Consider the following 17,017-nt stretch of genomic DNA (forward strand, 5'->3'; position numbering starts at 1 on the left):
GACAAAGACTTTAGCACTACAAGGTGAATGGCATCATTTGGCAAAAAAGCCAATTATTTTGGCTCTTTCCCCCTGCCACCCTCACCTTTAATTCCAAAATGACAAGTGAACTTTACAGTGTTCAAAAGAAGACATTTTAAATGTAAAGGGCATGAAATTAAAATTATGGATACCTCTATCCTCAAATACAGAATTTGTCAGCCAAACTCATGCTGGAAATTTCACCCTTGTTTCAAATTGATCCCAAGAGGAATTCAGTAGGATTCAGCTGCAGATCTTTCCCTTTTTGGACTGCTTTGAAAATCCAAGGTTGTAAACATAGAGAAAGTTAAAAAACAAAAAAAAAAAAGCTAAGCCTAATGTTGTTATTTCAAGGCATTTTATTCTGTGTTGAAGAGAAACAAGTTCTATATTTGATTGAAGGGGGAAAGAAAATAAATAAATCTGTGGTAGGATAAACGTACTATTGAAAGTCAAGGGACCTAAGCTTCATTATATGCTAGTAATAATATATGCATTCTGAACTGTATCTGTTCATTCCTGCAAAAAGACTAATACTATTCAATGCTCTCAAGTTTATTCTGTGAGGGTCAAAGATTTACAAATGTGGGTGTGGTTCTTCTTTTATGCCCATATCTTAAGACCTTTAAATATTCAACTTAAACTCCATTGTGTGCTAATATGCCAATACAGAGAGGAAATAAGCACCATAAAAATGTTCTCTTTTTAAAAGAAGCCTCTTAATATTGTTAACAGCCTTGTGGTATTTACTCTCCAAAACGATCCTGCACAAGTGTTTAATGTCCGGAAACGTCAAAATGTGTTAAAAACAAAACAAAACAAAATAAAAAGTTTGCTTGTGGAAAGCACTTCTGGGACTCACCCTCACGCAGAGAGACTCACACTCACAACTGAGATGTCATTGATCAATGGTTTAAACACTACTGATAGATCATCAGGTGGTTTATGGAAGTAATGCTGTTAACTTTACTGTCATCCTACATTCATATTCAGACACGAGTTGTCTCTGTGAAGCTGTTCCTTTAAAAAGCTAGGATATTCATGATCAGAATGACAAATTACTGCAAATGGATTCTACAAGAAACTTCACTGAGCCAGGAATGCCTCTAGATTTTCACAAAAGAGAAAAACATCTTTAAACACATACAATCTGTGTAGTGTTCATATAATGTAATGTGTATTGAAGACAGTAATTCAGATGAAGTTTCACTATTAAATTAACCAATAAAAGTATTAACTTTCTTGTGACTGTCACTAGGGCAACCTGATATTCCTGCAACAGACTTTTCAAAAGAATTAGCATTAAGATACGCAACTTTTGTTCACCATGGAATATTTCTTTTCCTTTAAATGGTATCACTAGTCATTAATACATTATTTTATCTGCAAGGATCCATTCGGCTTTGTTTACATATCTTACTATAACTATGTGACATTGGGAAAAAAAAAAATAAAATCAATCTTAAACAAGATTACTAGACCAAGATTGAAAAACAACAGAAAAAAATCTCATAGTGCCTCTTTAAAATGTCAGCTTCATTTCAGAACAGTATAATCTTAGCCCTGTAAGCACCAAGTCAGAATCAGACTCCAGAAGAACACTCTATTTATTTTCATTATACATGTCCATTGGTGCATTGTCATGATGTACAGCACACCACACCTTCTGCAGCTGGTTCAGTGCTACACTCCTTCCCAAGTCCTCTGATATCACCAAGGAATAAATCCAGGCAGTGGATTTAGTATATGCAAAAAAGAATATAAAATAAAAATAATGATTTCTTGAGGTCTCTTCTCCTGTCTTTGCAGACACGAAAGAGCAATAACCCAAATCCCAACTATTCCAAGTTAGCAATTTAGGGTCACTTGGCATTAAGTGAGGAGACATAAGCTCCTACCAGCAGGCAGAACAAAATATTTTTCTGGAGGGTCTGCTAAGCAGGTAGAGACCCCTGCTGTAACATCACCCTTCAGGTTAGGTAACCAGAATCAGTGGTAAAGCTCATACAAAATGCCTGTCCATACCAAAGCGTAAAGGTGAACAGGTATTGAGACAGGGTTCTCATGTGGGACACCTGTTGCAGTGCTCCCCAGAGGCTCTTGGACACACATACTCACACCTACAACTTCAAGGAAAGAAAAAGAAATAAGAAAACTTTAGTACCACAGAAAACTGCTGTGTTGGAGAGACTGGCAGGAGATGCTGGGGAGGATAAGAAACTGCTGGATATTGGACCGACTGAGAAGATGGCTGCATTGTCTGAACAGGCTGCAAAAGAAGCAAAGGGAAAGACAATAAATTCCATCAGAGAAAGATAAAAAGCACCATCACCACCACCTTTGTTATTGAGAACAAAGACCTCAAACACAACTCTGAAAATACAGGTGACTCATCACCAACCAGCCTGAGTACAAGAGGTCAAGTATTGTGATTTTAGTCTTCATTTTAGCCTTATACCAAACAATTATTTATTACTGATATTTCTGCCTCTTGTTGTGGATTTGATGGCTGTTATATTAAACATAGCCAGAGCTATACCTTCTTACTCATAATGTGATGCAAAGACAAATAATGATTCCACATTTAATTCACAGAGATAAAAACGGAAAGCAGCATAACGTGTGTATTTGAATTTCACTGTTATTGACTGATTTAACTCCAAGTGTGTCATAGGCAAAGGAATAATGATTGCAAAGCTGTTTTGAGAGAACACAAGAGTTTAAAAAAATGACAAAGAACAGGCTGTGAATTACCAACAGACAGGCCATCAGCTTGGAGCAGATGTTTATCTAAGCGAAAAAAACAATTTTCCACAGCACTATTACCTTGGAATAGCTTTAGTATTCCTTTCATTTTAACCTTTCATATAACTCCTTACAGGTTTGGTACTATCTCTGTCTTCTAAAACTGTGAAGACCAGATCAGGAAATAAGAGCCATAACCCTATAAGTCCAAACCCAGCAAAATCAAAGCAACTTCATTGAATTCAAACACTGAATTTCTGCATAACCGAGGATGAAGCTGTGCCAAATTATAAAGCTACACAAGAACCACGGTAGATCTTGGCTGCTCTGTGACTAAGCAGGATATAGGATTCTTGCTTGAGTAGTTCCATCCGCCTGCTCTGCCCTGGGAGAACAGGCATGCAATCCACAAAATTAAGTTTGAACCAGACCCAAACCCTGCTGCCCATGCTCAGCCACCTCTGGGCATATGCCACAGCCAGCACAGGGACCAGAGAGCCAACACTGTGCTCAAACAAAATTGCTCTTCCTGCTGCAGCTCCAGAACTTCTAGCTCAGAGAAGGATCAGCCAGAATATTGGTGCAGGCAGAAAGCCACCAAGCTGGGGCAAAGGTCTTGGAGAGCACTCAGAGACTAGGCCCAATACAACTGGACATGAAAGGGTCTCTAGAGCTCTTGTACCTTATTCTTTGATTCAAACCCACTGTTGTCAAAGGAGAAATGTCCCTGGCTCTTTGGAGAGAATTACAGACTGCACTGGTTTGAGAATGAATGGTTCAGCTTCCACTAATGGGTGAATTTTTCAAACTAATTTTATGTAGACATGCACCAATATGCTTAACAGTACTTTTGAAAATGAAATCATCCTTTAGATAAAATTGAAGATGTAATCTTCCCTCTCCATCTGTTTTATCCATGTTGAAAAGAACATCCTGACATTTGGTCTAGCTGTATTTCTCCCTTCTTTCCTCTAGGTCATTCTTCATCTCCCCAAGAGCCCCTTCTTTTTTTCCAATGACACCACACCCACCTGTGTGACAAGGTGACTTGCCATTTGCTGCTGTGGCTGTTGAACTTGCTGAGGCTGCTGGGGTGAAGGCTGCTGCTGAGACTGTCCCACCACCTGGCTCCTCATTGTCTGCTGGCCACTGGGAGGATTGTATATTGCCGGCGTCCCATCAGGATTTACAAATGGTTGACCTGAAACAAAACGCCCAGCTCTTGCTGGATACTTTTAAGAACATACTGTTTTCTGTGTGAAAGCAAACAATTTTGTTTCAACTGATCGCTCTTTAGCTGACCTGCTACAAGAGTAAAGCGTTCATCACTCTTAATATCTCATTACAGTAATTACAGTATCAGAGAGCTTTTATTTTTTTTTCAGGCAAGACAGCAGGTATTTGTTTCAGCAGCATGATTTGCCAAGGAATGGGTGGAAAGTTACCATGGCTATAAGATGATTCAGATGCTATGGTTACTTGAAATCATTCAGTGATGAATCAATTAACATTAAAATTGAACTTTGGAGAAAACACTGAAGGTAGAGAATGTTCCCTTACATTTTCCTCTAACACAACAGCAGTCAAATGTACACAACTGCTTCTGAAACAATAGGGTTTGTAGGAAAGTGGAAAAAACCAAACCCACTCCTGTTACTAATTTACTTACACGTTCTAATAACACAGAGCTCTGCTTTTCAGAACTGTGCCCTATGCTTAGAGAAGCCAGCACTCCAGCTTTCAAGGAAGCAACACTTAAGGTGTATTTAAGAATCTCTTAAATACAAGACAAATTCTTTTCAGAGTTCTGCTAAGCTATTGAATTCATTTTTGCTTCAAATAATTAAGCTGGGGGAAATAATCTTGCAAAAACAATGTTTGTTTAAAATAAAAATTTTATCCAAGTCATTGTCTTGAAAACAAAAAATAAATGGTATTTCTCAGTAGGAAAAATGTTTTCCCCGACCTCAGTTCTCTTTTCACTTCCATCATGCATCTGTAAATCAAAGGAATTATGAATACTTCCAAGAGGGGAAAAAAAAAAAGTAATTTTAGCAATGATGCTATAACCTTTGAAGTAGGTAACTAAAGTATGAATACCTGAGATAAAAGAGAGATCTGGAGGAGTTCAGTAACTTAGAGTAACAGTGAAATAATGAACTTCTCATTTGTACCCTACAATGCATCTCTATCTGCTCTAGCTACTCCTCAGCTTTCTAGTTTCTCCTTCCAATGAATGATGGTCAGAAATGCATGAAGAGCACTGGCTAAAGAACCTTGCCTTCTGTCTCTCTAAAGCATCAAGTTTCTGGATGAACTCAACACCACATTAATGCTGAGAAAGATCATGAGTGAATGGAAAAGAAGCATGGGGCAGTTCTGTCTACTGATTTCCTGATTCTTGCTGTGAACCCACTGGGTGACTATGGCATGGACTCCCAGGCTTTGGGAATCTCAAGCCCCAGAAGTATTTTAAAAGATTGAGCGAGCAGGATAACATGATCCCAAAGCCTGTGTCAGATGCTAAAGGGAAGCTAATAAAGAGCATTGTCTGTGGCTTAATGAAAGATGGCAGAACTGAAAGTGTAAAGGCGCAGAAACACTTATAAAATAAGAGAAGATTTCTCATGGAGAAATCCTGAAATCAGAAATGACAAGGAAAGATCAGAAGGTAACAGGGAAGACATTTGCAAGTTATGAACTGTGGCCCTGACAGAAGGGCAAAGATTGCAGTGTCATTTCTAGGAGTACGAATGAAAACTAAATGCTCTTAATTTGTCAGAGGGGTTAAGGAAGAACGTGTCAAGAGGAATCCTTTATAGGGTAAAGCAGGCTGATGAAGCAAATGAAATGGAGAGCACAGCCACATAAATGGTTCTTTGCCAAAGCAAGTAAGAAGTGTGACTATCTGGGGAAGGAGAAGGGTAAAGCAGAGTAGAAAAAAGAAAGGAAACTGCAGATATAGAAAAGAAAGTGTGGATTCCCAACATCTGCTAAGGACCAGAGTTATACTCAGAGCAGGAAGAAATTGACAGCATCTCTAGATGCCATTAGAGGCTTGCACAGTCAGTGACTATGTAGTGTGAAAGGAAGGATCTTTAAAGAACGGTGTTATGATCAAAAGAGAGAAGAAGACTGGAAGTAGCACTCTGCAAGAGGAGAAGAAAGAGCTAAAGAATGGTATGACATAGGGAAAGAAAATCTATTCATACAGGAAACAAAGATCCTTTTTCCTTTTCTTTCAACTGTCTTCTCTTCATCTCTGTTTCTGACAGCATCCATCACTTTGATAGTCGATCACAGCATCCAGCAATCTAAATTTCCTCCCCATGGAGCTCCTTTTGTAATGTTTCCCTAATAAGATGCAAAGATTCTGAGCCCAAAGAGTGACAATTTTGCAGCACATATTTTGCTGCATGTGAAAAACACAGCAGATGCCAAAGTAGAGTCTGAACTTCCAGAACGGGGTAGCAGCATGAAGCTAGGAGTGGGAGACAAGAACTTCAGGTTGTTCAAGAAATCTGCTCTCTCCATTACTTTATTATGCATATATTTACACGGGAGCTGCAGAAATGAAACACAAGGTTGGAAAGAACACAAAATAATATATACACAAAAATACTTGCTCCCTGAATGCTAAACATACAAACATTGACAGCACAGCTAGCCGTGGTCACTGGAATAGTCCAAATTACCAAAGAAGCACCACACCCTCAAACTCCCTGAACCTTCTTAACACTGATAGTACAATATGGTGGGGAGTAACAGCATAACATGATCCAGACTTCATCCAGACCAAGGAGGTAACAAATTGCCTTTAGCTTTCTTCAAACTGAAGTGTTTCTGAAGTGCCCACAGCACTTGCAAGGGTGCTTGCAAGTGCCTCATTTGTGAGCTGCAGTGATGAAAACTATCAGGAATTTATGAGTTACATCTTTCTCTTATCACAAACTTCACAATTTAAATACAATTGCTAATCATATCGCTCACATAAAATTAATTCTGAAGTGCAGATTCAAATGCAGCCTTTAAGCCTTTTGAAATTCTGCTGTTAAGCACAATCTCTAAGAATGTGATGTTATATTTTGGTTGCACCATATCTCAGCATGCCTGATATGGAAGAGCATCTGTCCTTATTGATGTTAACAGGATCTCAGAGGATTCACTGAGAGCCAGAGAGCATCAGGACTGCTGAATGATGAATATCCTATCTGGGATGGAGCAAGAGTGTTTTGTATCACTTCCCAAGAGCTATGCCACAACAGCCTCAGAAATCAAATGTAGCTTTGCCTGCACACTTGGAACCACAATTTGCCAAACATAATTCAGTGTATATTTGCTCACAAAGTGCCTCCAGAAAAATATGCCTAGAAACCAGAAATCTGTTGATTCAGCAGCTAACATCAGAAACACCAAAGGGCAGAATCAGGCAGGAGGGAGCTGTACTGACCTGTGTGTGGGTTGAGAAGGATACTGCCAGGCGGTATCCCTGCAGCTTCAAGTGGAAGAATGATATAGCTGGTGTTGCTGGGGGCCACCTGGCCACTCATCCCGTTCTCAGGGTAGGACACGCTGCCTGAAGAACTGGCTGTCACCCCAGGGATGAGAGATGCACTTTGGAGAGGCTGATGTATTCGTGACAGTGATCCTGAGGAGCCAGCACTGCTGGAAGACTCTGAGCCTAACAGGGAGACACAACCACAGCAGGAAGGGGGGTTACAAGGGATGCTGATCCCCATCAGATAGGGCACATACAAGGACAGCCTTCACAGACTGCAAAGGCATGCACCATTCCATGCCCAGCTACTAGGAGCAGGATTTTCACCCCCAGTACCCAGTGGTAATTTTCACAACCAAAAAGCCCACTTTCCTCATGCAACATTGGCTTCCACCCAGCCAATAAACAGATTTACCAAAGAGGAACACAAAATCCTGAGTGTATTTATAATGCCAAGATATCAGTTCATAAGGCATAAAAAGTAAACAAAGCGTTTATAAATGAAAGGAAAACAAAAAACAAATCAAACAAAAATGGAACACAAAAGAAAAAAATCACCTAACATTCTCTGCAAAGCAACAGCAACTGAGTTATCAATCCAGTCACAAGGTAGCTGTGTAATATCCATATTAACTTAAAGCTACCTAAGATGCTACCTAAGACTTTTGGCACTTTGGTTTTTCAGCATCAAACCTATTAAAATTGATCAATCAAGATAAAGCAACTGTGCTAAAGCACATTTGTGCCTGGAAGAATGGGAAGACATTTTAACCCCCAAAATAATCAAACTTCTGAGATATTACTTGATTAGATTTTAATTTGCTTCACAGAAAAAATACAAGAATTTCAGAGAGCATAAGGCTCAGGTGATCAGCTTCCCTAAAGCAGGATGGTATGGATGCTTACTCCACAGAGCAAAGTACGTTTTAACTGCAACTTCTTTCATTTTACTTGAGTCCACTGTCTATGCATCTAACCTCCACAGTGTACATCTGTAGGTATAGACTAAAAACAAGGACAGAATTCAGACTTCAGTTTAGCAAACCTCTTTGAGGCAAATTATATCGTTTCAGATATGGGATACTACAGGTGGACCCTGTAGTAGACTGCTTAGAGCCTCAAATTCATTTTCAGTCAAATGCATTTGAAATTCCTTTATTTTCTCATATTTAGAGAAATGAAAGCAGAAGAGCTTTCTTCTGAAGAAATCACACCACCCTCCTGTTATTTAACAGAGGATTCTTCCACAGATTACTGCAGGTTGCTGTGTAACATACATTTTTTATCCATCTTCTTCAAACTTTGGGTTCATACAGCAATCACTACAGACACAGTCCTCTCTATGAGCTGTGCACTATTTGCCATCAGTAGAACCCTACATCTGCTTCTCCGGTATCTAATCAAGAAAGTAATAGAGATTTCCAAAGAATTTTTTAGTTTCATTAAGTAAATCTTTCAATAAAACATCAAAGTTGTATTAGTTGCTATATTTTTTCCTCTCCTTGTAGACTGAGGTTAGAAATTTAGAAATATTTTTCCTGAAGAAACAGTTTTATTTATTAGATAATTTCAGATTCCTGTGTTTCTACAAATTGCAGAGTTATTCCTGGAGGCCATCCTCAGCTGCAAGTAGTATTTGGCACCTTCCTTGCAACTGTAAATGCAACTGCTGGAGTTCAATTTTCCTTCCACATCACTTACAAGGTCCTTTGCTGTATTTCCCTGGCCTTTCTACATGCACTTCCTGTTGTTTTGTTGAGTTCTCTCTTTACTTTCTCCTCTTTTCCTTCACCTTTTGAATTCAACGGGTCAGGAAGCCGCCTGGAGATGGTAGTGGTGATGAGATTTCTTAAACCTCCCATTATTTCTAAGCATGTCTATGAGTAGTACCAAGCCTGAGTTCAGACTCTCTCCACTTTTTGTGCTATTCCAATGAAACAAAAAAAGATTACAGCTCTGACATTCAATTGTTTTGATTTTTCTTTCCTCCCTTTCTGCTGTTCTTATGGCAGAATTATGTATTGATCTACACCAGTTTCTGAATGATAAAAGCCAGAGGACTGCAATGAATTCAGGTGTACTCATCACATGGCATGGAAGCAGTGGAAAATACTTTGAGGCTATGCCCACACATTGGTCAAGCTGATAGCTTTGAAATGTCTGCCTTAAAAGATGCAAGATCTGCTCTCCCATGTCAGTAGATCAAGTTAGTGATTTTGAAATAACACAAATAAGTCATAAAACCATATAAATAATTTTCTGCATTTAAAAAAGAAAAAAAAATTCCAGAAATTACTGCTGTATCAATTTTGCCCCCATTTATACTGTATAAGAATGATCTACTTTATTTAGTTCCGTTGCTGTAACTTATTTCCTATCATTTTAAGTCTAGACCTATTAAGCCAAGTAAATTCCAACACTAATATTTGGAAATGAACACCAATTAATCTTGTCTTTGTAGCTCTGATTAGCTGTTTTCACACTGCCTGAATTTGGAATGGGAAATCACTTTATAATGAATACAGTACTGTAAAAAAGGGGAAAAATAAACTATCTGACTTTGTTCAGATTCATATTAAAAGACGTCTTGCAAAAGACTTCTGAAAGGAACTTGGACTAAATGAGATTTTTGCCCCCATTACACAATCTAACCTCTTTTTTTTCAGCATGTTATGATGGATAGTTCTTCTAGATTATTCTATAATTTTCTTGCTGCTTCACAGTTGAGATAATAATAACCTTCACATTCTCATCACTTTCCATTAATATATTTTTTAAGTATTCTGAGAGATACAGAAGTTCAAAGAGCTGTAAAGAAAAGGAGACAGAAAAACCACCAAAAAATGCTTACTAGCTTAGAGGGTTTGCAGAGAGAGAGCATGGAAGTACCATTAATTTTCCAATATTCTAAGCAATAGTAAGTGATGCAACATGTCCTGCTCTATTTTCCTTGGATCAGCATTCAGTATCTGATGAGTCTGAACATCTCTGCTCATCTCACCTTTCAAGTCCAAGGCAAATTTCTCCTTTCTTATCAACTACACTCTCAAATCTATCCACTATCACTGCTTACTCTAGCGTATCATCATTTTCAGGAACAAGAGAACACCGGAAGTATTTTTGTCTTGGATATAGATTCTTGGATTAGAAATATTTATTTGGTACTTCTGTAAGTCACTTGCCTTTCTCTATGCAACAATATATTTTGTGATTTTTTAATTAAATGGCATGTGCTCAAGTGAACATGGATATTTCTGTCTAAGCTGCACTTCTAAAAATAAAACTGATGCTTCAGCACAGTCAGCGGGAAGATTATGACTGGAAGCAGTTGGTTCATGACCTGCTGTCCATACATCAATATTCTGACAGTTTTTGCTGGACTTACAAGATTCATCAGGCTAATGCCTAACTCAAGTAAATTATAAAGAAGGAAAAATCCAGTTCCAAAACTCAGAGAAAAAATATAATATACAGGACACTTTATTTAAGAAACCCCAAAACCTAAACAACAAACCAAGGAAACAAAACAGCAAAGGAAGGTCAGTGTATCAAAACGCCTGCAGTATTGTATTGAAATGCCTTTCCCAACAGGAGTAGCAATGAGCAACTAACAGGAGAGATTAGACTGGGTCTCCAATTACTTGGAGCCCTGCCAAGGAAGCTAATGATCCCTACAGATCTGTATCAACACAGCTAATACCCCAATGCAACCAGCTTTTTGCAACTAAGGGGGAAAGAAATACATTTCAACAGATGTGCATTCCACTGAATGGAAAATGCATTAAGAGAAGCTAAAGGTGCAATAGCTACAACTTTTAAGCCTCCCAACAATTATTTAACTAGATATGTAGATACACATAGGACATTTATGTGAAACACATCTTCTGTCATGATGTTAAAACCTGTTGCAATGTGTCAGTGACAATAACATGGTAGTTCATATGCTAGATTTTCTCTTTTTGGGTGTTACAGACTGAACATGTACATCATTGTGCCTCTACAGTGACAACCATTTCACTTACCACTCTTAGTCAAACTTGGGAAGTTTACTGTATTACTAGAAAGCTAAACAAACCAATATTTTGTATTATGTCCTAAGTAGTGGGAATGCAATCTGATTGAAATTTGTTAAATTATTAACTCCCCATTTGATATTGAATTATAGCTTAGAACATCTCTTTGTACCTACTGAACTCCAGAAAAACAGAGAAGGAAATTTTATTTGCATTGTACAATCTGTGATTTTCAGTAGAACAGGGTTTTCTAAACGATCAGGTGCATGAAAACAACCATCAGAACCAGTAAGATAACCATGTAACAGGTTTCAAACAGCTCCTTTTGTGAAGTTTGCAAAATTGAAGTAACAGAATTCCTTTACTAAGCTCCAATTCCTGTGCAGCTGAAAACAATAAAGTCTAAGACTAATTGACACTACTGGACCCTACTGCAGAGAACAGCATGTTCTGTGATCTCTCTGTGAGCCTAAGGGGAAGCTAACATCTTTCTGAGCTTCAGTTCCTGCTTGTTTGTTATGTACCATTAATTACTGATTTATCACAGGTTAGGGGCAGAGCATCTAATTTTGGTGACAATACAAAAAGAGATCCAAAAAGGCTACAACGTTAATACTGCATCACTGTATAATCTGTTGAAGGTAGCTGTGAGCCTTCTGCAAAATACTCCTATGCCCAGGAAGAGTGTTTAACAATGCTTCTAGATGACAGCCATATACATAGAGAATAATTTTCACATTTAAAGAGACCATAAATATTTTCCATCATTTAGCCAATGAAGAACATTTTGACCAACTAATGATTTCACACTGATTTCATACAAATTATATGCCAGACAAAAATATTTTAAATTTATTACTGTGAGCCAGAGAAAAGTCTTTCTGCAGAACTGAGACAGAACTGGCACCTAGCAGACTCTGGGATGCTACCATGGCAGCATGCCTGATGTGGGTAGCAACACCTCTGCAATTCCATTTCAACTACTGTAGTGAAGACAAGAAAAAAAACAAAAACAAAACAAAACAAAACAATAACAAAACAAAATCACCCAAAATAAAAACATGACCAACCTTTAAATGTCAAGTGAACTACAGAACACCAGGGCTGCCTATGGCAAGAGTAGAAAGTAATGAAGATAGTATGCAAAACATCCACAAACAAGTATCACTTGGTACCTAACACACCTTAGAAAATGCAAATAGCACATGGGGGCTTTGACTACTGTATGAAAGCACTTAGTATTTTTTTGGTGAAGGAAAAACACTTTATCAAGACATATTTCCCCATTGTTTTTTGAATTGTTATTCTTTTCTGATTTAATGCCATTCAATAGCATTTTAGAGAGAAGGATAGAAATAGTGGTTAGGATGGTAGTTCTTATGACTTTTTTCAGGTTGACTGTTTGACTTTGTGTCCTGGCTTTGAAGGTGTCTGTTTGTTTTGACATCCAGTCTTGCTCTTCTTACCCACTTCTTCCTTTTATCCTGCTCCTCTTTTATTCTTTTTGTGCCTCGGCTAGCTTTCCAGTTTAAACACATTCTTTAAAAAAGTCAAAGCGTTTAAAAAAGAACATGGAATTTTAATATCGCTTTAAAAATGTATTATAAGAGCTTTCATTTGAAAGCAATTTGGAGTTTGACGTCTACAGGGTGCAGATGCATTTACAAGTATTGGCATGCTTCACAAGTCTCTTCTTTAATACATTTCCTAAGTGCATCCTTTTTACTATGCTTGATTTTAACACTAAAATGGCTTCTTAAAAATATTGCCCTTGCAATTAGACGTCTCCTCCAAACTGGATTTCCCTGATACCATTTTAAATGCTCTGTACCTCTGCAAGACAATGTTGCAATGAAATACATTTACCTGCACTCTACTTAAGGTAAAATGATAGCAAAAAAAAAAAGCATAGCAAGAGCCTGTGCTTCCTCCTTAATTCTTGCACATCAAATTCAGTTCTGATGCTATTCAAATATTCATGGGAAGCAAAGAAATCTGGAAGTGAAATCATGCTCTATTCCAAAATTCAAGCCCCACTGTATAGCTTATTTAGCCTATATTCAAATAAAAAATACACTAGAGTGTAGTTTCAGAACTACACACACACTGAAATTGCACCCTGCCTTCCTTATGGGCACATCCCATAAGCAGACAGTACACATGATAGGGAGGATTCTGTCACCTCTCCACCTGGCTGAACACAGGGATGAAGAGACAGGGGGCAATGGCAACAAGCTCCTGCACAGCACAGCAGGCAGGTCTCCTGTGTGGTTATCTCACTGTCTCAGAGGCCTTGGGATAACAGATGTGAGGCTCTGCAAGGGGAACCAAACAACAGCAAGGATGGAGGTTCACTTGGTTGGAGGTTAATTCAGATTGCTCCCTGCATCAAAACTGCTTCCATATAGAACAAAGGATGGGTCATGATCATGGGAGATTCGCCTCTGAAGGGAACAGAAGGCCCAGTATGCTGATTAGACTCACTTCTTGGGGTTGTCTGCTGCCTCCTTGGTGCCAGAGTTAAAGATATGAAAAGAAAACTGTTTTACTCTGAGACAGCTCTCAGTTCATTATCCATTACTGATTTTTCAGTTAGGCAGCAGTGAAGTCCCAACAAAAAGTCCATGGGCAATCAAGAGACTTCAAGGCCTTGGGATGATTGGTTAAGGGATCAGGAGATAAAAGCAGTGCTCTCCTCTGCCCTTCCAGTTGCAGGGACTGATGAAGGAAGAACCAGTAGATTAAGAACAGACTCTGAGCCTGGTGTCATTGACAGAACTTTTGGGGTTTTAACCATGGGTTGGTTTAGAGAACACGAAGACTAGACAGACAGGTTACACCTGTCTGTCAAAAGGGGGTAAAGTATCTTTGCAGAGGAGTTATCAGGTCTTTAAACTAGATTTGAAAAGCAAAAGGGATGTTCTGCAGCATGCCAGTGTTTAAGGGATGATGTGCTAGTGAGGTTCTTTGGTCTGACATCCCAGTGGAGGCAGGGGATGGAGATGCATGTGGCAGTGAAGACACAAAGGTTATTGATGTGTTAGATATTAAAGAAGTGCCTGAGATTGATCAGTAGGAATTACAGCTTCTTCCCACAAAAAGGGGGCAGGATCAGGAAGTCAATTTAAGGGCATCTACGGCAATGCACATAGCATGGGTAACAAAACAGGAGGAGCTGGAAGCAACTGCACTGCAGGATAGCTGTGACACAGCTACCATCACATGGTGGGATGACTTGCACAAGGGGAGGGCTGCAGTGGATGGCTGGAGATGCCGCTGAAGGCATACACAAGGAAGGATATATGGTGGGGTATGCCTTATGTGTTAGAGAGTGTTTTCATTGTCTAGAGTTTGACAGTGGTGATTAAAGTGTTGTGTGTTTATGGGTAGAAATCAGAGAAAATGCCAACAAAGCAGATGTCAGGGTGGGAGTTTGTAATAGACCACCCAAGCAAGATGAAGAAGCAGATGCAATGTTCTATAAGCAAATGGGAAAAGTCTCACAATCACTGGCCCTTGTTCTTGCACATGACTTTGACTTACCAGATAACTGCTGGAAATAGGACACTGCAGTGAGGAAACAGTCTAGAAGTTCCTGGAGTGTGTGGAAGATAACTTCCAGGCACAGCTGGTGAGGGACCCAGCAAGGGAAGGTGACCCACTGGGCGTGTTTTTGTGAACAAAGAAGGACTTGTGGGTGATGTGATGGCTGGAGGTTTTACTGGGCACAGTGATCACAAAACAGACAGTTTTCAATTCTCAGAGAAGTAGGGAAAGGGGTCTGCAGATTGGCTACCTTGGACTTTCAGAGGGAGATTTTGGCCTTGGGAGGCAGTCCTGATAGACAAAGGAGTCCAGGAAGGCTGGACATTCTGCAAAAAAGATGTCTTAAAGGCACAGGAGCAGGTTGCAACCATGTGCTAAAAAACAAGCCAGCATGGAACACAGCCACCCTGGATCAGGGTGAAAAATGGTTATGAAAGGAGAAAATTAGAAAGACCAAAGCTCAGCTAGAACTTAATCTGGTTACTTCTGTACAAGACAACAAAAATGTCTTTATAAACATATTAGCAACAAAAGGAAGGCTAAATATGATCTCCATCCTTTATCGGTTGGAGGGGGAAACACAGTCACAAAGATTAAGAGAAGGCTAGGGTACTTAATGCCTTCTTTGTCCCAGCCTGTAATATCTAGACCTGTTCTCTGGATATCCAATCCCCAAAGCCACAAGACAGAGACAGTGAGAAGAACAAGGCTCCCATAATCCAAGGACTAAGTTAGTGATGTGCTACACCACTTAGACCCACACACGTTTATGAGGTCAGATGGGATCCACCCAAGGGTTCTGAGGGAAAGGGTGGAAGTGCTCACTGAGCCACTCTTCATCACCTATCAGCAATCCAACTGGGATGCCCCAGTTGAGTGGAAGCTAGAAAATGTGACACTCACCCACAGGAAGAGCAACAAGGAGCATGTGGGGAACTAAAGGCCCACCAGTCTGACTTTGGAGTGAGAAAACTTACGAAGCAGACTCTCTTCAGTGCCATTATGTGGCATGTACAGGACAATCAGGCAACAGGGCCCAGCCAGCATGAGTTTATGAAAGGCAGGTCCTACTTAACTAACCCAATCTCCTATGAGAAGGTAACCCACTTAGTGGACGAGGGAAAGGCTATGGTTGTTGTCTACCTGGACTTCAGAAAAGCCATTTTTCAACACTGTTTTTCACAGCACTCTCCTGAAAAATCTAGCTACTCATCACCAGGATGGGTGTACAGTTTTCCCTGGCTGATGGCCAGGTCCAGAGTGGGGGTGAATGGAGTTACACATAGTTGGAAGCTGATTGCAAGTGGTGCTTCCTAGGGCCAGTCCTGTTTAATGTCTTTATCCATGATCTAGACAAAGGGATCAAATGCATCCTCTAAGGAAGTTTGCAGATGATACCAAGCTGGGAGGGAGTGTTGATCTGCTGGAGGTAAAAATGTTTTACAGAAAGATCTGGACAAGGTGGAGCAATGGGCTGAGGCCAATTTTGTCATTCAGTGAGACAAAGTGCCAGATCCTGCCCTTGGGTCACAACCCCATTTAGGGCTACAGGCTTGGGAAAGAATTGCCAGTGGAAAAGGACCTGAAGGTGTTGGTCATCAGCCAGCTGGGTATGAGCCAGCATAGTTGCCAAGAAGGCCAATGACATCCTGGCCTGTATCAGCAATAGTGTGTTCAGCAGGACCAGGGCAGCGATTGTCCCCCTGTACTTGGCACTGGTGAGGCCACACCTCAAATCCTGTGTCCAGTTCTGGATCCCACAATACAAGAAGGACAATTAGGAGCTTGGAGCATATCCAGAGAAGGGCAATGGAGCTGGTGATGGGTCTGGAGCACACGTCTGATGAGGAGTGGCTGAGAGAACTGGCTTAGAGGCTCAGGGTTGTTCTGGCTCTCTACAACTACATTAGAAGTGGTTGTAGCAAGGTGGGGCTTGCTCTCTTCTTCCAGAAAACAAGTGACGGGATGAGAGGTAATGGCCTCAAGTTTCTAGAGGGGATGTTTAGGCTGGATACTAGGAAAAAATTTTTTCAGTGAAAAAATTGCCAAGCATTGTAACAGACTGTCCAGGGAAATGGCTGAGTCACCATTCCAAAACACATGTAAGTGTGACCCTTGGGAGCATGATTTAGGGGTGCACTTACCATGTTATGCTAATGGTTGGACTTGATGACCTCAAAGGTCTTTTCAACTC

At 39.8% G+C, this 17,017-nt stretch overlaps 1 protein-coding gene across 19 annotated transcripts in view; it reads right to left on the reverse strand.

The window, feature by feature from the left end:
* Nucleotides 1–17,017, reverse strand: part of ARPP21 (cAMP regulated phosphoprotein 21) — a 224,742-nt gene that overhangs the window by 44,662 nt on the left and 163,063 nt on the right. For 18 of the 19 annotated variants that reach the window (XR_005955054.1, XM_041466846.1, XM_041466859.1 and 15 more), the window contains 3 exons: nt 7,217–7,447; nt 3,798–3,967; nt 2,186–2,290 (listed from right to left, as the gene is read on the reverse strand). Coding sequence is in view for 18 of the 19 variants with exons in the window: in XM_041466846.1 (XP_041322780.1) it covers nt 2,186–2,290; nt 3,798–3,967; nt 7,217–7,447 (506 nt within the window). In the remaining variant the exon portion in view is untranslated. The remainder of the gene's footprint in view (nt 1–2,185; nt 2,291–3,797; nt 3,968–7,216; nt 7,448–17,017) is intronic. The other variant, XM_041466860.1, reaches the window with a different exon arrangement.

The sequence above is a fragment of the Pyrgilauda ruficollis genome, unplaced genomic scaffold (assembly GCF_017590135.1).
Source record: "Pyrgilauda ruficollis isolate IOZ18807 unplaced genomic scaffold, ASM1759013v1 scaffold2, whole genome shotgun sequence".
In the NCBI taxonomy this organism is placed as follows: domain Eukaryota; kingdom Metazoa; phylum Chordata; class Aves; order Passeriformes; family Passeridae; genus Pyrgilauda; species Pyrgilauda ruficollis.